Raw genomic sequence first — 23,065 nt, 5'->3', positions numbered from 1 at the left:
ATACTGATAATCCCAATTATACACTGGCAGACAATGTTTACTAGAGCATTTTCATTTTGTTTACAAATTGTTCAACAAGATTGTAGGAATCAGTCCTACTTATCTGCAAAGTATTTCTTTCTAAGAGTACCTTCACAGTTGTAAATTTATATCCCTGCAATTAAAGTATGTGGCAACTGGAGGAGTTTGTGCAGTCTGATATTTGGAGAATATAGTCAAAAGCCTGCTTGTATTACTTAGTACCTTCTATCACTTCTACAATGAGTACATCATACATACATGCTCATTTATAATCTACCCATTATGATTCTCCCAATATACTGGTAGTTATGTATAAGAACTATATGTAGTCAATAAATTTGGAGTTTAAGAGCTTAAATTATGTGGCTAAGACATGGTGGTCTTGTAACCAGCACCAATGGTAAATATGAAACCAATGTAAGACCGGAGGGAGGCAGGCAGCCAAGGTCTATTGGCCAAATTCCCCAAATGACTGTTACCATACCCTCTACCATTTGCATCATTTCCAGGACCTTGCGTACTCAGCTGTGTAGAAAAGGTGTGGTTATATGTCAGGCTTTGGTTCTATAAGAAAACATGGGAACTGATCATAAATGCAAATTTCTAAATCTAGGCTGGGGAAATGTGGATTCACATAGTACTACTGGTCACTAGTTTTTCCTGGATTTAGGAGGGACACATGCTACCTCTTATCTACCCACACTAGAAACTAACTCCAAGTCAGTAAAAACCTCACACTTCTGTGTACTCAAGCACCTTCATAGCTGGGGGGCTTGAATCTTGTCAAGATGACATCACTCTGATAAAGCAGACAATATGCCCCAAAGCATATTCTCAGGTCTGACTTTTCTGAAGGGAGCTTTTCTATGTGCTGAGATTTCAAGACTTCTTCCTAAGGCTCAGCCAGACTCCTTGTCCCAAAGCTCTGACTCCTGGACCACTCACATCCACATAATCATTCAATGATGCAGAATCACCAGATCAGTGAGAAAGGTGGTATGTAAAGGAATGACGCTGTGCCATCACAGTAGTAGTATTGATGAATGCACATGCTTGGGTGCCCACTCAAGGCCCAGACAGCTGCTGAACTGAAAACTCATTAACTTATTTGCTAGATACTCTTTGATATGCCATTTGGAGATACTGGAACCCTTACCTGGCTCCTTCTTATTTTCTCACTCCAATGAGTCAGGGTGGATTACTAAATTCTTGGAATATATTAAAGTAGGTAGTAATATTTTAACATATCTCACGTTAACTTTACAAATCAGTACCTCTTACCCCAATTCAACCTGAGCATGTAATTTTCTGAGCATAGAAGTTTCTTGTGCTATCTACTCTCTTTAATGGAGTATCACTAAGTAACATGGGGAAAGGTGAAAAAGGCTTGATTTAGAGAATATGACAGATAAACAGGATCACCCCAACTTCCTGGATATCCAACCTACCATAGGAACACTCACCTTGTGCTGCCACTACCTCGTCTTGGCTGGGGGTTCATCTAATGGTGACTCTATATTGCATAAATTCCTTCCCAGAGGAGACATAAGCAGTGTCTAACTCTCCTCCTAACGTCCTAATGGCAAAAAAGGCATGATTCAAAGTTCACAAATAAACCAATGAGTTTATTTTATTTGTCTTCCTTACAGAGATAGTGTGAGTGGTGAGGGTTACTTACAAGGGTGTGGGCACTCCATCCCCAATGGGCCACATCTGGAAAGCCTTACCCAGCAGGAATTGGGTTTTTCCCAAACATCATAGATGGAGGATATGGCCCCTTCCCTAGTCTTCCCAGGCATGCATACACACATACAAATATACATACATACACACACTCTCTCTCTCTCTAAATCTTTTCTCCAGAGTCTGCAGAGTTGCCAGTTAGTAGGAAGCAGTTGGATACTAGGGGGAAGAAAGGAGGGTATAAACCATCAACAAGTCCAGCTGGGATAAGCTTTTGTAAGGGGGCAGAGCTAAATTCTCCATGATGGCACTTGCTTGGCTCAGAGGACAGTCAGAGGACAGTGTCACCCAGTACACCATTGTTTAGATTCTCTTCTGCCAGAGTTGGTAAATGGTAGTGAAGACTATTCTCCCTTCAGTCACAAACAGCACTGTTTCTTTACCTCAGACTGTGTGTATCTGGCCCAGGTAAAATGGTGCAGAGCTAGTACAAACCACCACTGTGCTGAGATAGGATATTTGATCCTGGCTCTAACACTCACTTTGTTTCTTATCTCAGGCAGAGGTCTATATTCCTTCACATATCTGCAAAGTGTGGTACAAACCTCATATACCTGGGTCTCTCCTGTGCTTGTAATTTGATATAACTGTCACTACACATAGCCATCATTTCTCTGAGGAGGATACGGAAATAAGTAGTTAATTTCTTGACTCCTATGTCAGTGACTGTCACATTAAATAACTATCAGAAGATCTACCATCTTTTCTCTTGCCAGATGAGAGTAAGAAAACAGAGCACTGTAACAGTCCCACAAGACAGTGCCTCCTACCAGGTACAGTGCCACAGTCACACCCAATATACCAACACCACTTCTAAACTACACCACATTTCTATACATGCTATTGTAACACTCTGGGCCTATCAGAGTTGCAGAGGCTATGATATTTCTAGTCTTGAACAGCTATGTCTCAATGAACATGGAACATAAACAAATACCACAATACATGACAAATTTGTTATTTGTACACAGCCTCCCACCTATATAACTGTTCTGATGCAGAATGTGATCTGACTTATCCAAGTTTTCCTATGTTCTTTAACAAAGTCCCTTAAATGTTTGTTTTCCAAGGCTAGTACATATACAGTATTCTACAGCATATAACGTTAGATTTTTAAACGTTCTCAGGATTCTTCATGGCATGTATACTCATGTCAACTGAGATTTGACTTATCATTCAAAACTTTTGACCTTTAAATTCATAAGATTCTTCACATGCATGAGATGCTTACACTGAGATAACTACAGTAGAGCTTTCCTATGTTCTTTCTAGACACAATGTCTCAAACCAATATGGCTTTTCTGATGTTGAGAAAGGTCTCCCTTGTGGCCGTTTTCACATGTTCTTTGCTGTCATCATTCTACATGCATTCTCTGATGTCAAGTGATCCTGGCTGACTGCAAGCTTTCTTGCTTGCTCGAAACTATTAGTGTGTCTCATCTGAGTTCATTCATATCGAATGAGGCATGAGTTACGAAGGTAAGTTTTCCTGCATTATGTACATCGATAGGACTTCTCAACTGTAAGAAGTCCACGGTATGGAGTGAGGAATGATTTACAGTAGAGAGTTTGTCTTCATTCTTTATATTTACAGGGTTTCTCACTTGTATGACATTTCTGATGTTGGCTGAGCTGTGAGTTGCAGGAAAATGCTTTTCTCTCTTCTTCGTATTAGTGTCATGTGTATGAGTTCCCAAATGTCGGGCAAGTCCTGACTTGCAGAAAAAAGCTTTTCTGCAATCTTTACATTCATAGGGCTTCTCACCTGTATGGATTCTATGATGCAGAGTTAAGTGTGACTTGCGACAGAAACATTTACCACATTCTTTACATTCATAGGGCTTCTCACCAGTATGAGTTCTATGATGAGCAGTGAGCTCTGACTTGGAGGAGAAAGCCTTCCTGCACTCTTCACATTCATAAGGTTTCTCACCTGTATGAATTCTATGATGGCGAGTTAACTGTGACTTGTAGAAGAAAGCTTTGCCACAGTCTTTACATTCATAGGGCTTCTCACCTGTGTGAGTTCTCTGATGTTCAGTCAGGGTTGACTTATAATAGAAAGATTTCTGACATTCTTTACACTCATAAGGCTTTTCACCTGTATGAATTTTCTGATGAACACGGAGGGTTGACTTGCAGTAAAAAGCTTTACCACATTCTTCACACTGATAGGGCTTCTCACCTGTATGAGTTCTATGATGTGAGGTGAGCTCTGACTTGGAGGAAAAACCTTTCCTACATTCTTCACATTCGTAAGGCTTCTCACCTGTATGAGTTCTATTATGGCGAGTTAAGTTTGACTTGTAGAAGAAAGCTTTGCCACAGTCTTTACATACATAAGGCTTCTCACCTGTATGAATTCGCTGATGTTCAGTGAGGGTTGACTTATAATAGAAAGCTTTCCAACATTCTTTGCATTCATAAGGTTTCTCACCTCTATGAGTTTTCTGATGTACAGTAAGAGTCGACTTACGATAGAAAGCTTTACCACACTCTTCACACTCATGGGGCTTCTCACCAGTATGAATTCTATGATGTACAGTGAGTTCTGATTTGGAGGGGAAAGCTTTCCTGCATTCTGTACACTGATAGATCTTCAATCTTGTACGAGTTCTCTGATGTTCAGTGAGCACTGACTTACAATAGAAAGCTTTCTGACATTCCTTCCATTCGTAAGGTTTCATACTTGAATAATATTCATGCTGCTTGTTGTGCTGTGATGGCAGGTTAATCGTTTTCATACATGGTTTACCTTCATAGGGTTTTATACCTTGATGGAGTTCCAGCTGAACCTTCATTTCTGCCTTGAGACAAAAGAATATACCACAGTTTTATATCAGTGGGGCTATTTCTAGCATGTACTTAATGTTCTGTGAGGTTAATAAATTCTTAAAAGTTTTACAAAAAGTGCATATGTAATTTTCCCCAGTGTAAAGTCTGTTATTTAAAAAAAACATTTTTAATTATGGATATATATGTAGGATATTTGCATCCAGGTGTAGGTGTCCCCAGAGGCCAAAGGTGTCATATTCCCCTGGAGCTAGAGTTATAGGTGGTAAAGAGCTGCATGACCTGTGTTCTGGGAACCTAACTTGTGTCCTGTGTAAGAACAGCTCATGTTCTTCATCTCTCAGCTATCTCTCAATCCATAGTTTACCATGTTCTTTTCTGAGTCCTGTTACATGCAATATTTTTCTTTCATGAGATATGTTTTGCACAGTAAGTGTTAGGCAAACAAAAGATTTCCAATGCATGAAATGAGGTTTCTAAGATATCAAACATTTTTTTATGACTGTCTTTGTTTAGATGTATATCCCTGGGCAAATATTTTGAACATCATAATGTGAACTTTCAAACTTGTGAGGGAGACCAAGGTGCTCAGGGTACCAGAGGGACTTATCAGTTATATTACCAGCTTCTTCACTAATCAGCATCAGATTAGGCTCACTATGGACACATTCAACCAGAGGTTAGGGCCCTAGGAAAAAATTCGATGCCTTATATCCAGATTTAAAATGTAAAGGTTGTGCTCACAATCATGTTTTACCTACTTCAAGCATCTCTCTATTTGACAGATTCCTGCTGATGCTTCCTACCGGCCACATACGACTCTCGAGATTTTCTAGGCAACTCTTATCTGGAGCATAAACTTCAAGAACACCTGAAATGATAGGTTAAAAATATCATTATCCATAAATCATATACACTGTTTATTCAGTTTGAATAAAACCATATAGTAGATACTTCTTCAGCTTAAGGGAAGTTTTATACAAAAAGATAAGGCGGTGCTATGTTATGTTCCAGCACTGCTTTCACTCTTGTGAAATGAATGGAAAAAGGTTATCCACCTACTTCTCAGCTACTGCTTCTGCAGTCCTCGATTACCTTAATTGTACAAACGCCATTTGACATCAAATCTCTCTCATTATGTGAGGCAGAAAGATTTTCTTTCACTATACATCCACATGATACAGGTTTCATATTCTGCGTCATGACCAAAAATGTAGGTTTGTAAAAGGATTATTATACATGTGTGATAAATTTGTTTAATTTGCCCTGAAAAGCCGGAGTAGCATCTTTTATTGGTCACTATATGTTATCACCTTTCTCTCAGTCTAGAGGACAGGTTCTTCAAAAGTTTCCTGCAATCAGTCTTCTGTTCTATAAATCTCTACTGTCTCTTAGACATAAACATGATTTTTAAAATAAGCCATTTATTAAAAATAAATGCTAAGAAATTATGTTGCAAATCCAGATTGGTATGTGCCTATACATAGTGGATAATGTCAAGTACACATTTTTAGATGACTTTTATTGTACATCAACTGTACAAAACTATGTACATAACTTATCAAAATCCAAGGCTAGAGAAGTCATAGTCCTCAAGAGAACCTATTTTTGTCTTGCTAGCAATGGTCATGTTATCAAACTGCATCCTAAACATGTATGTTTGTATCTCTACTTCTGTGCTACTCTCAAACTTTATCAGAGAAGCTTCTTATTGCAGTGCTGGTGGTTACCATACACATACATTACTGTTCAAAGACAGGAAACTGAAATAACAGCCTAGATGTCCATCATCTGATGAATGGATAATGAAAATATGGTACAAATACATACACACACATACACATAATTGAAATAACAGCCTAGGTATCCATCATCTGATGAATGAATAATGAAAATATGGTACAAACACACACACACACACACACACACACACACACACACACACACACACACACACAATGAAAATTTTTATTGAATCATAAAAAAATGAAATTATGAGCTTTTTAGGTAAATAAATGGAGCTGGAAATAAATTATTCTGAGAGAGGTAACCCAGATCCAGAAAGACCACTCATGTTCTCTCTCATATGTGGATCCTGGCTTTGAATCTTTAGATGTGTGTACTTAAATTAGAGGACCTGTAGAAGTCAGGAAAACTAAACATAGGCCATGGGCGGGGGGTGGGGGGGGGATGGAGGATATAACACAAGTATTATAAAGGAGTGAAAGGGAAATAATTGTGCAAGTAGGATTCAGTGGGTTGAGAGTAAAAGGACAAGGACAGGAGGGAGTATATAGGGAGAGGTAACACCAAAGAACTTTTTAAAAGCCATATGGAAACCTACTTTAGACGCTTTCGATAATAGGCAGACAGACAGACAAAATGGAGTTACCCTATATGGGAGAAAATGCTTCAGATACCATAAGCTATTGAACAAAATGCTCACTACATTGAGATTATCTATTTTCAAGGTGTTGGCAGTGTGGTCGCAAAGAATGCCATTTCCCCAACATTACAAGACATTGCTACTGCTCCTAGTTACCCTCCAGAACTTAATGGTAAGATCCCATTTCTGAAGACACTTCATACTTCAATTATAGGACATAGAGAAACCAAGCTGATACTGATCTGGAAGCTTCATCCCTACTAGCTAGCTTTTATAGTCCTGGGAAATGCTATAACAGTACTGGAAGAAAACAGTAATTAACAGTCTTAACCAGCGGTAAACCCTGAGAACTACAATAATGAATGGCCTAACAAGATATGCCTACTTTTGCAATAGTGGTATGAAATTTATGGGAGTAACCAACCACTCTAATTGGAGTTAAGACCCACAGCACAAGACAGAACTCATGCCTGGTACTGATAACTGGGTCACGAACCTATGGCTGCGTAGGTCACAATCTATCACGTACAAACTACTTTTATTTTTCTACTAAATAGTTATAATATTAAACAGCCCCCTAAGTACTTATCTTTATATTCATACATTAGTACAGCTTTCAACCTTTATTTTCCAGAGTGTCCATATACCTTCCTCCCAAAGGTCAGGGATCACCATGGAGGAAGGGGAAAAAAGATTTTAAGGCCAGAAGTAGTGTATGACTGTTCATAAACAGCATTTTCTAGATATAACAGAGTCACTGCACACATGAACTCACATGCTTTCTGGTATCAGGGTTTCGGCTAAAAGATACAGAAGGTTAAATGGGCTTGCAACCATAGTAACGAAGCCCTTGCCCCTTATGCTGGAAGTTATCTTTCCCTATTCTGTACTCTGCATTGTAGCTATAACCATGTTTGAGAAAGTTTTTTTTTGTTTTTTTTTTAATTTATATTGGTCAGTGCTTCAGAATGGCTCCTTTCCTAGATGTATGAATATTTTCTGGTTTTGCTTTTTTGTTCTTTCCAGATATTTGTACAATTTAACTCTATTTTATGGATTATATTTTCTGTGTCTTTCTGTGTCTACCATTTCCCTGTTCTATACCACAGAGTCATAGATTGCACCTTGTTATCACAGCCCAGGGGGCTTAAATGTTGTAGTCATGACTGCTCTTCCTTTTCTTATAGAGTTTTCTCACTACAATAATTTCTCCACCTTCTCTTCATTCCTGATGTTCTTCATCCTACACAGTCTACTCCAATGAATGCTGCTTTCCAATGAAGGCTTTACTTACTGAGCTTCTTTCTTCACTTATTTAAGTTGGTATTTTTTGTCGTGATCAGTGTTCACTGAATCTGTCACAGAAGCATTAGATGAGCTCTATTCATCGATTTATGTAAATATTATTTTAGTGCATGGATCACTGCTAAAACTGTACTTTTGCATTTTATACCTGACACTCAAGATTCTCAGATTCAGTTATTGGAGATGTCTTAGTTTTTCCAATAATTATCACTATTTGCCTGCTTGCTGCCATGCATATTAGGCTTTTGTGCCACTGACTGCCACTTTGGAAGAATGGGAATCAAAAGAATCCCTCATCTTATAAAAAGGGTCTTCTTAGCAGCCTTCACCTGTGGCTTCAACTCCTGACACCACTCAGAGAGAAATTAAAATGCTAAAAGAGCAACACCAAAACAAATCAGACATAGACATAATGTTAAAAACATTTAAACAGACGAAACACTATCAGTAACTACAGGAAAAAAATTAAACATGCAGAACAATTTGTGACATTAAAATTAAGGAGGACGATATAAGCAGGATTAATGAAAAAAAGTTAAAAGCACTGAAAAAGGAATGTAGCAAAGGTTAAAAAGCCAGAGAACAGAATCTGATAGTCAAATATAGAAAAACAGTAAATAAAAGTATAAAAAGGGCCGGGCGGTGGTGGCGCACGCCTTTAATCCCAGCACTCGGGAGGCAGAGCCAGGCGGACCTCTGTGAGTTCGAGGCCAGCCTGGGCTACCAAGTGAGTTCCAGGAGAGGCGCAAAGCTACATAGAGAAACCCTGTCTCGAAAAACAAAAAAAAAAACAAAAAAAAAAGTATAAAAAGGAACAAAGAGAAATAAAAATACAAACATCAAAGACTTCAAAAGGATAAAATAAGTCAAAATGTGCTAACTAGTTTTATGTCAACTTGACACAAGACAGAGTCATCTAAAGGAGGGAATCTTATGTCTCCATAAGATCTGGCAATAGGGCATTTTCTTAATTAGTGATTGATTGGGGAGGGCCCAGCCCACTGTGGATAGTGCCAGCCCTGGGCTAGTGGTCCTGGGTTCTATATCAAGGTAGGTTGAGCAAGCCATGAGGAACAAGTCAGTAAGTAGAACCCCTCTATGCCCTCTGCATCAGCTCCTGCCTCCAGGTTCCAGCCCTGCCTGAGTTCCTGTCCTGACTGCCTTCAGTGATGGACTACAATATAGAAGTATAAGTCAAATAAATCCTTTCACCCACCAACTTGCTTTCAGTCATGGCATTTCATCATAGCAATAGTAACCCTAACTGGGATACAAACAATACTAAAAATGTCTGATAAATAGAAAAATAAAAATAAAAAAAATAAAAAAAGCACTGGGGAAGAATTTCATCCATGTCCACTATTACTGGAATTCACCAGCAGGCTGCTGGGGTTGCTGGGTAATAGCTGAGGAGTAACATTAATTTCTCTGTTCTCACCTTACCTGTTAGTATTATCTATATACTAGCTAAGGACTTCGCCCAACAAGGTTATGCTGGTGACAAGCTTGAATTTAATGATGAAAACTATATATCTGCAGAAAGGAGTCACTGCTGTGCTCAAGCCTTTGAGTGTCAGCCAGACACCATATGACTCTTTCAGAAATGTCAGTATTTCTACACTCATTGATGGAAAGCAAACCTCTATATATGAGGTGTCTCTGCAGAGTTAGCCTATAGAGCAGAAGGTAAGGAGATTCTGTGTTGCTCAGGTCCTTTGAAGCTCAATAAACAGCACATTGTGAAAATCTAGTGAACTATTGTCTCTGGGCTCCAATCTTTTAGTCCCAAGGTACAGTAAATCTATGGAGGTGGAACAATGGTCTAGAGGTCAACCAACTGGCCAACTCTGGACCCACTATTCTTATTCTCTGCCACTGTCTATGAGGAATGGGCATACTCCTCACTAGAAACGTAACACTCCATTCCTAACAGTCCATGATCCTTTCTTAAGGAGCCTGTATCTTACCGTGTGAGTTTCCATGGCTACCTCTTGTTCCCACCTACTACATAGAAACTTTCAGCATGTCCCCAGCCTCCTGAGTTTTGACTGATCTTAGTGATCATGTCCCAAGAGTGGATGAGACAGGCCCCTGGTACAGCATTCTGTATGTGGATAAATGCAATTAATTTGTTTTCCAATTTATTATGCCAAAATCTTTAAGACACTGTCAGACAAGTCACTTTCTGTATTAACACTTACCCACATCACAGGTTTCTCTCATGACAAAGAATGCCAGTCTGTGGCAGCAGGTTGGCACTTTGCACATTATGGTCATTTCCTAGTTGTAGCATTCAGCTCATTCACTCGGGATTTGAGATTAAAAGTGTAGCTGGGCAGTGGTGGCGCATGACTTTAATCCCAGAGCTTGGGAGGCAGAGCCAGGAGGATCTTTGTGAGTTTGAGGCCTGCCTGGTCTACAGAGTGATTTCCAGGACAGGCAAGACTATTTCACAGAGAAACCCTGCCTGTCTCAAAAAAAAAAAAAAAAAAAAAAGTGTAGCCTGTGGTGTACTTTTCTCAAAAAGAGAGAAAATAGCTTTTGTCTTCTAGTGTATACTGTCCTGTCACCTCCTTCTTGATCCCAAGTACTCTTTCTCTCTTGTTCTCCTTGGAAAACATTCTCTCTTTTGTGAGTCTGACACTGAGCATCCATGTGTAAGTCTGGTTAAAAAAAAAAAAAAAGTTTTACCTGCCATCCTATTCTTAAACTTCCGATATGTTCTTTCCTAATTTTTTCCCCCCAGACAGTGTTTCTCCGTGTGGTTTTGGTGCCTGTCCTGGATCTCACTCTGTAGGCCAGGCTGGCCTCGAACTCACAGAGACCTGGCTCTGCCTCCAAAGTGCTGGGATTAAAGGCCACCACCTTCCGGCCCCACTTTTTCCTAATTTAAAAAGATATTCTGCAATTGATTTTCATTATGCCACCAATTTCCAAATTTCTTTCCTCATTCTAATCACACTGTCTTCAATTTATATCCTGGCTGTCCTGGAACTTGCTCTATAGACAAGGCTGGCCTCAAACTCAGAGATCTGCCTGCCTGCCTATGGTTCCCAAGTGCTGCTAGTTCAAAATTTTTAAAAAGAGTAATCACCACACTAAACTAAAATAAACGAACAATTCTTCAATAGTGTTTTACTTTATACCTTTCCTAAAATAAAATTCCATGTGTTTTTACCTCAGGGTAAATATGTTTAGTGTTTCTTATCTCATTGTGGTACATTACTGCATCATTCACTTTCCTCTCACTGAATGTAATCCCTTCAAAAGATGCATTAGAATGTTAATGATTGCTATGAAAATGTCAGATCAAGACCAAGCACTGAAATAAACCCTCAATATCAAACAAGGTGGGAAGGACAACTGAGATAACCTATACAAAAACTGAGTATTTTTTAGCAAATTTAGGAAAACAGGTTTCAAAAACAAAAACAAGGAGACTGAAACTGCATAAAGTAAATGCCTGACAGACAAAACTAGTTGTTGCTTAGGCTACTACTGGAATGTTGGTAAAGACAGCTCAACATGACCAATATCCTATGAGCAGTCATCCTTGCTGAATTTCCTTCCCTAGTTCACATTCACTGACCTGGGAGAGTCCAGAGTGAGGTCTCGCGTATGCTCCATGGCCCAAATCCATGCTCCAACCTGAAGATCAACTCAGGTTTAGTCACGCAATGTCCTGCCAGTGGAAGAAAATGATATATAAATTGCTCCCAAGTAGAAAGTCCATTTCACTGACAGAATATGCCAGTTCCATTTGAGCTGAAGCTACACAGAGAAAAAAATTAAGAGGACTCAAAAGAAAAAGAAAAAAAAGCCTAGAAACTAGATGAAAAACTTCTTAGAGAACACAAAGTCAAAAAACCAAAAAAACATGTACACATGGTAAAAAAATTAATTGTTGAGAAGTTCTGATTTCACATTCCTATTCAAAACAAGCTGCAGGCCAACTATCACTGAGCTATGTCCCCAGCTTTACTGTATAACTTATTAACTGATGAGCCTAATATCAGTCTGAAAATTCCCAAACACTGAAAACTTAAAAGAGGCCACCCCTTGCCCCTTACCAGATGGAAAAATCCCAGGATGCAATAGCTGAGACAGGAGGACTGCTGTAAGTTTGAAAAGACTTTGAACTACAAAGTAAGTTCAAGGCATCCCCGGATATACAGTGAAACCATGGCTTAGAAAGCCAAGAAAAAAATAACTGTCCATGCTCCAGGAATTAACCCATCACCCCATGTTCACACAAAGAATCTGAATCAAACTCAGAGAGAGAGAGAAAGAGAGAGAGAGAGAGAGAGAGAGAGAGAGAGAGAGAGAGAGAGAGAGAGAGAGAGAGAGAGAGATGGTAGAGAGGGGCTGTAGATAAGAGAGTGTGCTCAGTGGGATGGGGGGGCATAAGAAGATAACAGACGGCAAAACTGAAAATACATTGCATTCATATACGAGATTATCAGTAAAAATAAACTAATTAAATCTTGTGAAAAAAAGACACAAAGAATAGGTCACCACATTCCATATTAATACATGGAAGAAGTAATATTAAAAGAAGCAATACCCACACTGATTTACAGATTCAACAGTATCTTCAGAGTAAAATCAGTATTCTTCTCCACAGAAACAGAAAAGCACTTCCTAAACAATGTCTTAAACATCATGTGAAAGTGCCAGAGACCCCAAATTAGCGAAGCATCTTGTTCAAAAAGCACAAATATGAAGCTCTTGACACCTACCTTCCAAACCCACTACAAAGAGACAGCAGGAACAGGCACTAAAAGAGACAGACACCACTGGAAGGGAACGGAGAGCCCCAAGCAAACCGTATCTATTCGGGGTGACAGTGGGGATCTGAAATGCATTCCAAAGAATACAGCATTCCAAAGCTGAAGTCTTAGTTACCAGTCTCTGATAAATGTGGCCATGGGGAGATGCCCAAAAAGGGATGCTGTCATGTCAGAACCTTTACTTTGCTTTCCAGTGGCAGTGAAGCTAAGTGGCATATCTCAGGCATGTGCTCCCTCCACGACACTCTTCCTCACTATAGGACCAAACTAACATGGCCAAGTAGAACCAGCGGAAAACTATGAGCCAACAGAAACCTTCCTTTTATGAGTTCACTCAGGTATCGTGTCAGAGTGAGGGAAAGCTGACTAATACATTCAGTCAACTGATTTTCAACACAGGTTTCAAGACTTTTCAACCAGTAAGGAAGTTCTCATCTGTAAATCTTGCAGACAAACATGGACTATTCAGGCTAATGAAAGTCAAAAGACCTCCTCTCTCTAAACTTTATAGACATCAACTAAAACAGATTAAGTTCTGCATGTGCTAGCACACACCCAAAATCCCAGCACTCAGGAGATAGACCAAAAGAATCAGAAGGTCAAGATCAAAGGGAGTTCAAAGCCAGCTTGAGAAACCGCATTACAGATGCATAATAAGAAAAAACAAAAAACAAAACAAACAAATAAAAACACGCCAAAAGTAACTCAAAGGTGAAAGACCTGACACAATGATGTCCCTAGAGTATACAATAAATACCTCAGGACAGTGAGGAAGACAAGAGTATTTTGATGTCTACCAGATGCACAGCAAAATCAGCAAACGGGACAACACCAAACTTAAAATTATCTGCACAGAAAAGGCCGCTATGTTTCTTACCTTACCACAGCCAGAAAGCAAAGGAAGGGAGTGCTGACATCCTAACAATTTTTCTTGGGCATCACCCCACAAAAAGAAACACCTGTCCAGGAACAGAACTGGAAAGCACACTGTGAAACTATACATCGCCATTTCTGAGCCCACGATGATCCCCACTGTCTTAAAGCTAAATAACTGATGGCCCACAGGAGACCTTGGTACACATATACAGCACCGAACTCAAGAGATACAGCAAATACCGAGGTCTCTAGCCCCAGTAATGACGCCGCCAACATTTCCTCAGAAGACTGTCATGAACCCCTCAAGAGAGATTCCAATCCAGACCCCTTCTACCCCACTGCATGTGCCATAGAAGGCAAAACTGAGTAAGATGTGGAGTTTTCAGGGTTACCACTGTCTGAGAATCACTTTGGCTCTCTGACTACAAAAAATACACTTTCTGATTCACCAGACTGGAATAGATGAATGTTTTCTTGGGTTACTGACTTCCTCCATAATTGAGATAAACAGATGATTTCTTATGTCTACACAGGAAAGACAAAAGATCAACAAACCACGTCTGCCAAAAAATGCAAAATCCCACATGTCCTCATTATATTTGCAAGCTCAAGGTAACACCAAAGAAACAGAGAAAATGGCAGTTACTAGAGCAAAAATATTGGGGATGGGGGGCGGTGTTGGGGCATGGTAGACAGGGGATATGCTTTTAGTATATAGGCAAAGGACACAGAACTTATGCTCCATAGTAGAGTAATAAACACGTTTGACAATTAAATCTTTCAAAATAGCTATCAAGGAGAATTAGCATTAGTATGTACCAGCTAAAATGTCTATCAATTTAGTATTAAAAGTTAGCTGCCTCGGAGTCAGACTCACCCAAGGACACCAGGCTACTGTAGTTCTCCAGCATCACATCTCTGTAGAGGGTCCTCTGAGCAGCATCCAGCTCCTGCCACTCCTGCCAGGTGAAGTCCACAGCCACGTCCTCAAATGACACCAACCCCTGTAATGAAACACCTCCTGTCAACCAAAGGCCTCAGATCTGGAAACAGAATCCATTTCTCTAGTTGTTTGTGTCTTGCCAGTATCACATAGAAGCTGGGGCTTGATTTGTATTCTGTATCGTGTAGTAGATTAAGATCAATACAAGTATCTTACCTCTGTGTTAAAGTAGTGACTGAAGAAATGATAAAGAGCTCTCCATGGAATTACAATAGAAACAAAATTGTAACTGAGTGTGTGTCTGTAAGGTTTCCAGGAATGGGAAGAGAGTGGATTCTATAAATTCAATCCTATAAAAACACGATTAAATCTGTAAGGCATGCACAGCACAATGAAAAGGCAGGTGCTGGGGCTGGCAGTGCAGCACTGTGCTGCAGTGCAGAAGACACAGGGGCATGACCTCAAGTACCCATTCCTGTAGTAGAAGAGATCTTATTCTTAAAAGCAAGATTTGGGGCTATGTATGTGAACACAGGGTCACAAAATTATTTTTTGCAACAGAGAGGATTTCTAAATATGCCACGACCAAAATTTAACTCAGGAAGATATAATGAATGCAAGGTTTTGAACAGTACTCTGCGGATAGCACTCAGCCATGTGGCAACAGGTGACAGCACTGTAGCTTTTGCTGTGAACACACACCATGTGCACTAGGCACTATTCATGCCATCATCATGCAATTTCAAGGAACACTGATTGAAATGTTGTTTTACACTGCAAGGCTTTTACTCTGCATACAGTTTTCCGATCTTATTGAAACAATGATTTAATCGTGGAAATTAAAGATTTTAAGTATTTTCCCAAAATCATTCCTCACTCTTTAAGCATAAAATTAGCATATATTTGACTTGTGTTGTGTTATAAAAACAAGCACATTCATTTTATTGGTATGCAAAGTTCATTTTGTCTTTTGCAACCAATAAAATCATAAGGAATTATTTTAAAATAAATGTGTAAGATTTATTAAACATATTTGGTTTGCATTCCTATTTTATATGAGTCTATATATCTGGGTTCATACAAAGCTTCTCAGGCAAAAATAGATCATAAGTGGAAAATATTTATACGTATCATTTCTTTCTCAAAAGCAACTGAAAAAGTTGCCCTCTATATACTGGGAAACTGAGACAACAATCACATCACATCGATGAGTTCAAAATGCTTAGACACACGATCAAGAACTCAACTTGCATCACACAATACAAGAGGAAAATGATTCTATGCTCCTGAGGTCATCCAGAGGGTGGGAAGATAATGATCGTACATGTAAATACATGGACCCACATACCTCTAGAAAAGTGAGAAGAATCATAGTTTCATAAGCTAATACAAATATTTCCCCTGGCCTCATCACCTGGGATCAAGAGAGAAAACTGGTTAAAACTCCAAGGCCACATTTCTCCCTGGAAGGACTCTCCACTATGGTCAGCTAAGTGCTATTACTGAAAGCTGAGCTTTTATTTGCTCCTCAATAACAGAGAAAAGATTAGTACCCTCTGATAGCCTTCATGGGAGTTTAGACTACTGAGCCCCTCCACTGCTCACACATAACACCTCCAGGTCTACTAGTTGTTCATAGAAGGAGTCTGCCACTCACTGAATGCCTCAGCTTTAAACTGGGTTGGCTTGTGGGAATATATACTAAACTCTCAAGTTCTGGGAACAAAGCAATCTGGCACATGCAAATCTCTTTAGGATGCCTCAGCTTTAAACTGGGTTGGCTTGTGGGAATATATACTAAACTCTCAAGTTCTGGGAACAAAGCAATCTGGCACATGCAAATCTCTTTAGGGTCCAGAAAAACAACTATCTAAAATCCAGAATTAATACAGAGAAGGATGACAAGATAAATTCCAGTCTAGTCCCAGAAGTCATCCGTTCTTTAGAAGCTAATGGACAGCCTGAATGGTAACAAATTTGCCCCAAGGATTGGATGTAGCAGACAGCATACTTCTTGCAGCCCTAGGAAAGCTGTGAGAATGACCATGTCAAAGCAATGACAGATTACAAGGGTCAGATTACAATGGACATGGCAAAAAGGGAACTCGGTTCTCTTCTGCTGATGTGTAAAATTAGTACAGTCATTTTACAAAGTAGTATTCAAGCTCTGGAAAAAATGTAAACACAGATCTTCCATATGATCCAATAATCACCAAGGCTAGTATGCATGCAACAGACATCTAAATATGAAGAAATGGTTTCACATCCACGTTCACTGCCAAGAATGCTAATAGTTAAGTGTCACTTAGATGAAGGTATGGCAGGATATTCCTCCAACATGCACAGCATCTACCTGTTCCCAAAAGAAGATCCATAGTATACATGAGACCGCTCCCTAGAAGAGAACCCAAGGGCTGGTATTCAGCAGAGCTCGAAGAGAATAGAAACACGGCTTCTGTGGGCACTTCAGACCAGAAAGTACAGATGTTGGGATGAGGGGGCATCACACTATAAAGTTTGTTAGGGGTGAGCCCAACACAGTGTCATCAGATAAGGTTTCTGTCCTTAGGGTACACAGGAGAGAAACACAAGATCATTTACATGGGCTCAAGTGAATTTTCTCAGCTTTCCTCTCATGTGAAACATTCATGGACAGAATTAAATTCTTCAAATACCCCTGCTCCAATATCTGTTCTTAATAAATCACATATTACAAGGAACAAATTGCTCAGCATACTGCAGAAAATGACATTGATGGGGCTGGAGAGATAGTCAGTTCCCAGCATCTACACAGTAGCTCACAACTGCCTGCCAACTCCAGTTCCATGGAATATGATGCCCTCTTCTGGTCTCTTCAGACTACTGCATGCATGTGGCACACAAATTCATTCACTAGCAAAAAGAGATGTTGATATTTGGTAACACTTAAAGGAAAGTGACATTATAGGAAATTGTTGCCAGACACACAAAGGGTAATGGAAGTACTAGCCATGGTTCTGGATTTTCAAACTTGCTTCCCACACAACTGGAAGGCTCAGGGAAAACAGTTTACCCATAGGGAGGACATGAGCCAAGAGTTGTCCATCCAAATTCCACATCCTTCATTCCTGATACTGCAGGTGAGACTGCTGTGGACCTCAGACTTCCATGAACAGCAGAACAGTCAAGAAAGAGACAGATACAGAACAAGCTGGCTCCTGGCTTCCCTTTCTGGGTCATGCCAGATCCCCAGACAGTGCCCTCTGGGAAGTGGGTCCTCAACAGGTGTTCCTGCTGTTAACAGCATTTGGGACATTGCTGCCTGGAAGAGTCTGAGGAATTCCCTTCTCTCACAGGGCCTCTCTTCCTCCATCAGGCCTTCACTTCCTCTCTCATACTCTGTCTTCGTCCTACCAGTCCTCTTCTCTCAGAACCATTAGTACCTTATCCATGCTCATCATCAGCACCACCTCTCCCACCCATTCGAAGCATCATTGAATCTTGTGCACACACTGCCTTCTCCTGTCCTATGAGGGCCAAGTCCCTGTCCCAAGGAGTCAGGCAGGAACAATCACCCCTAGCCTCAGCTTTCTGTTCATTATAGTGGGAACAGCTTCATACAGCACCCTTCTCCTATTCTCAGGGTTCCAAAAATGGAAGGTTTGTGTGCACTAAAGCAGCCTTTGGCCTTTTCATGGCAATCCCATGCGTCTTGCTATGGCTGCACAATAACAGATAAGGGGTGACATCATTCTATATAACAGACTCTAAAGACAGGGATTGGCTTCTTTGAGGTCCCACAGGGAGGTGACTAGGTATGGAACCTACCACACATGTCCAACAAGCACTCTACCACTTTAATGGTTTGTATCTTTTTCTTTGAGGCATGGTTTCACTATATTGCCCTGGCCCACCATGAACTCACTTTGCATTCCTCAGACTTGCAATATATATTCTGACCTGCACCATCATGCCTCCTAGCTTGGAGGTGAGATTTGAACCCAGATCTAGGCCTCCCTCTCCTGTTTCACCTTACCAGAGCATGGAAAGAGATATCTAGAGAGAAAAAGAAGAGGAGAGGTAAAGCCTCAATGCACAGCTGCTTCTGGATTCCCAGGATAAAAAAATTCCAGAGCAGGGCTCCACACAAACTTTCAGAGACTGAGACATGCCAAAGATTCAAAGAGATAAGACAAAAAGGGACAGGGAGTTGGATATGGTAGCTCATGCCTAAAAGATTCCTAAGGATCACAGGGCCAAGGCAGGAGGATCACCAGAAGCTTGAGTCCAGAGTAGGCTACAGAGTGAGACCTTGTCTGAAAGATCAAAGATAAACAACGAAAGAATCACACAGGGGATAGAGGGAGGGAAGGGATGGAGGTACAAATTTGCAGGCACACAGGGACATACATATAGAGAACTGAGAACCACATGTGCAGTGCTCAGGTTTAGGGTACAGTCCCCATTCCCTGCACTGAGTCTCCTAATCCAAATCCTCCATCTCCCATGGACCAGACAAGTACCAAGGGAGATCTGGAAAACCCAGTGCTATATGGCCAAATTCCAAGGAGGGACACTTGGAGACTGCCTCTCTCGTTCCACAATACATCAGCCACGTACCAAGCACCTGGCTCCTTCCCCCTGTCATAAGTGTGAAAATGGAAGAGCAGAGAGAGTCAACATGGCTGGCCTGAGTCTGGTCTTGGGACCTTCCTGAGGCCTGCTAATTGGCTGCAGGTCTTGCTATGTCACTGTCGCTGTCTCTATCTGCTCCTCTGCCTCTATCCCTCTTTTGCTCTGTGCATCTTAATCACCCCAGAACCATATTGTGCTACCCAAGCGATGCATGTGTGCCAGGACCCCACCAGGAGAGAGGCAATCTGAGTTTCTCCACATCCCCAAGAGGACTGGTGGGGAAGGCAAAGTGGATTAAAGGAGGAAGAGCAGCTGGTACCTGGGCTCCTTCCAAGTATCAATCCCTACCTTGGGGTCCTTTCTTTACTTCCACAAAAAGGACAAAAGGCTGGCCTGTGTTTCCAGCTAAGGGAGGAGGATGGAAAGCTCAAAGCCAACTTGTAAAACTACGTCTCAAAAAATAAAATAAAATAAATCAGTAAAAAAAATAGGTAGAGGCTCACAAGATCCCATTCCTCCTTCAGGATGTATAAGCAGTTAATGGTTTTCTCGGGAGAGGCTCTTTATCCAGTAGTGAAGACAATGGTTTGAGGCCCATGCTCCTGTAACTAACTCCTTCCAATAAGCCTGCAAAAGTCAGGGGTCGTTTAAAAAGAAAAATAAAAAAGACATAAAAACATCTAAGAATGAGGGGAAGTTCTAGTGAGAGTGGGGAAGGGACCAGGAGAGTAATAGGGGTTGGCGTTAAGAAAATACATTCATTATACACAGGTATAAAATGTAATGAAAACCACTACTATGTACCATTAATATCTGATTCTAAAAACGTTAAGAAAAAAAAGGACAAGTAACTGGTTTGGTTCACGGCAGAGCACTACCGTGCACGCTCATGCACTACCTTGTATGAACGAATTCTTAGGTTCCATCCCTAGTAACATACAGAGAGCCAGAGCCAGAAGGCAGAGAGGGGAAGTACGTACTCCAGGTCACTAAGAGACTCTAGGACCTGAAGAAAAGGCCTCCATGGAGGAGACATGTTGAGAAATGCAGAGACACTAGGGAAAGATGGGCCATTAACAGCAGAGGAAGGGGCTGGGAGGTTCTGCTCACAGACGCCCTCAGTCAGAGGTTCAGAAATACAGCACAAGATTGCAACACGGGCAGCCAGGGACAAACACCAAGGTGCAAGAAGTCAGTGGGCAGGGTGGCTTCAGGAAAACCCTGGGGAGGCCGGTGACCTTAAGGGCCCTGAGACAGAACTGCCAGCATCCCCTCATGTTGACCAAAGTCCTACCAGATCTGGGGGCGGCAGGGAAGATCCCGCCTGCGCTCGGGCAGCCACAGGTCCCACAGCCCTGGCGTTCCCACCTGGGAGGCGTCCGTAGCGGCCCTGGCCACGAAAATGTCACTGCGGGTCCCCAGTGCGCGGACGCGACAGGACCCCGGGCTGCAGGAGCCGCCCTAGCCCAGCCACAGTACAGGGGGCCCGGACGCACGGCGGCTCCCACGGGAGGCAGTGGGGGTCGGCTCTTGGCTGGGACGCTACCGTGGGTACACGCACCATTTCGGGATTCCGGGTGAGCGGCCCCCTCGCGCTGGGTGTCCAGGCACCAGCGAGTCACACGGCGACACAGATCGGGGGCAATCCTGGACCCAAAGCTAAGAAGAAAAGCGGCCAGACACGCAAAGATGGCGGGGTCAGCCACAACGGACCCCGGGCTGAGCGCCCCGCCCCCTAGACTCCGTCCGTGTGCCTGATTGGGTAGCCTTCATCCCAGTGCCTCTGATTGGGTGGTGCTTAAGGTCCCACCCTGAGTGACAGTTCGTGCTTCAACCCAAGGGTGGATGGAGCCAGAATGGCAAGGCCTTGCATTCTCAGGTAAGTTAAGGCAGGGCTTCCTGTGACAGAACCTCCTTCCTGTTTGTCTGCATTTAACCTTGTAAATAAAGTATGAACATTTATGAATGGTATATAAATCCATATACCTTGTTTGTGTCCTATGTAATCCAAAAAGAGCAAATTTTTTAAAAAATAATTCACTTAAAAAAAACAAAACAAGCATTTGAACTTGGTTGTGAAAACTACCATTTAAGAAACCAATTCCATGTTTTTCATTACTTACCTTAGGAGAAATTTGGAAATATATATAAAATGCATTCCATATGCGTGCAAAAATATTTCCATTCCTTTTGGATTTGCAGGATGGTATTTTCCTCACAGACATTAATCTAATGTCTGTGCTTAAGTCATCCCCTGTGACATTCATACAGATGTGTCCACCAAGAATGCATTTCCTCCTGCAGCAGTGCAGCCGAACTGGCGAGCATATCTTGAATTTGTTCTTTATTTTAGCTAGGCAAAGCTGTTTTCTCCCTCTAAAACTGAGATGCTGCATCAGGCGAAGCCTCACAGCATACATGGATGTCATACATAGCTCATGCATACCACACCACAGAACTCAAGGTTGTAACCTCTGACTCTATGCAACAGTTTCCAGAGGAACTTTTAAAATCTGAAAAAGTCAATTTATAAAGAAGTAGTGAAATCAGAATCCAGGTTCTAGGACGCTGGCATTAATAATGCTTAAAGCTCTCCAGAGTGATTCAGTGTGAATCCGGTCCCCAAAACAATTGCTTACCAACATCATCATTGATTGAATTGCTTCCTAGTGGCTTCTTAAATGTTTTATGAAATTTTCCCAAATAAATGTCTATTGGCCCCAGACTGAACAAAAACAACTCAGTGAAGAATCAGTCCCACTCATACATAGCTTGGTGTACTGTCTCAGTGTTCTATTACTATGAAGAGACACCACAACCAAGGCAACTCTTATAAAAGAAAGCATTTAACTGGGCCTGGCTTACAGTTTCAGAGGTTTAGTCTATTCTCGCCAGGGTGGGGAGCTTGGTGGCACACAGACAGAAGTGTTGCTGGAGACACAGCTGAGAGTTCTACATTCAGATCAGTGGGCAGCAGGGAGAGAGACACTTGGCCTGGCTTGGGTTCTGAAAACTCAAAGCCCATCCCCAGTGACACACTTTCTCCAGTAAGGCCACATCTACCCTAACAAAGCCATATTTCCCAATCCTTTGAAGTAGTGTTACTCCCAGATGACTAAACATTCAAATACATGCGCTTATGGGGACAATTCTTATTCAAACCACCACATGTACTAATGAGTTTATATTTCATTTTATGTATTTATCTGTGTTTCCGTGTGCTGGAGTACAAGAGTCATGGGACAATTTGCAGGACATTGTGAGTCCCAGAAATCAAACTCAAGTCATCTAGTTTGCCAGTAGGAGGTTTTACTTGAGAAGCCATCTTTCCAGCCTCCCATGAGTTGAAGTAGAGTTAAACTCATGTGTGTAAGGGTATACATTCAGGACAAAGGGTAACACTATCACCCAGCACCTTGAGAAAGCAGGGTATTGGGGACAACACACTACCAGATCTTATCAGAGCAGAGGACAGCTCTCTCTGATGCCAGGACCCTGGATTTTTAAGCAGGAGCAGACCATGCTGCACACAGACTCTGGCACTGCCAGGCAACTGTGTTATCTCTCACATTTTAATCTTCACTGTCATTATAA

General features: G+C 41.3%; 1 protein-coding gene across 3 annotated transcripts; it reads right to left on the bottom strand.

Annotated features, from left to right (window-relative positions):
- Window positions 1-1,625: 1,625 nt before the first annotated feature.
- Window positions 1,626-21,201, bottom strand: LOC128120388 (zinc finger protein OZF-like). Of its 3 annotated transcripts, XM_052754313.1 has the most exons (5): window positions 21,033-21,201; window positions 14,792-14,918; window positions 11,838-11,930; window positions 5,319-5,428; window positions 1,626-4,571 (listed from the first exon to the last, which is right to left on the bottom strand). In XM_052754313.1, exons 1-5 carry the CDS (start codon window positions 21,033-21,035, stop codon window positions 3,201-3,203), a joined length of 1,704 nt encoding a protein of 567 aa, XP_052610273.1. In that variant the 5' UTR covers window positions 21,036-21,201; the 3' UTR covers window positions 1,626-3,200. The 3 variants fall into 3 exon arrangements, with proteins under 3 accessions (XP_052610273.1, XP_052610274.1, XP_052610275.1); XM_052754314.1 differs by lacking the exons at window positions 11,838-11,930; window positions 14,792-14,918; window positions 21,033-21,201 and having other exon boundaries at window positions 1,626-4,567; window positions 5,319-5,431; XM_052754315.1 differs by lacking the exons at window positions 11,838-11,930; window positions 14,792-14,918; window positions 21,033-21,201 and having other exon boundaries at window positions 5,315-5,427.
- Between the last annotated feature and the right edge of the window lie 1,864 nt (window positions 21,202-23,065).

The sequence above is a fragment of the Peromyscus californicus genome, unplaced genomic scaffold, assembly GCF_007827085.1.
Source record: "Peromyscus californicus insignis strain IS unplaced genomic scaffold, ASM782708v3 Scaffold_2__1_contigs__length_46816999, whole genome shotgun sequence".
Lineage (NCBI taxonomy): Eukaryota > Metazoa > Chordata > Mammalia > Rodentia > Cricetidae > Peromyscus > Peromyscus californicus.
This window is presented reverse-complemented; position numbering and strand designations above follow the sequence as displayed.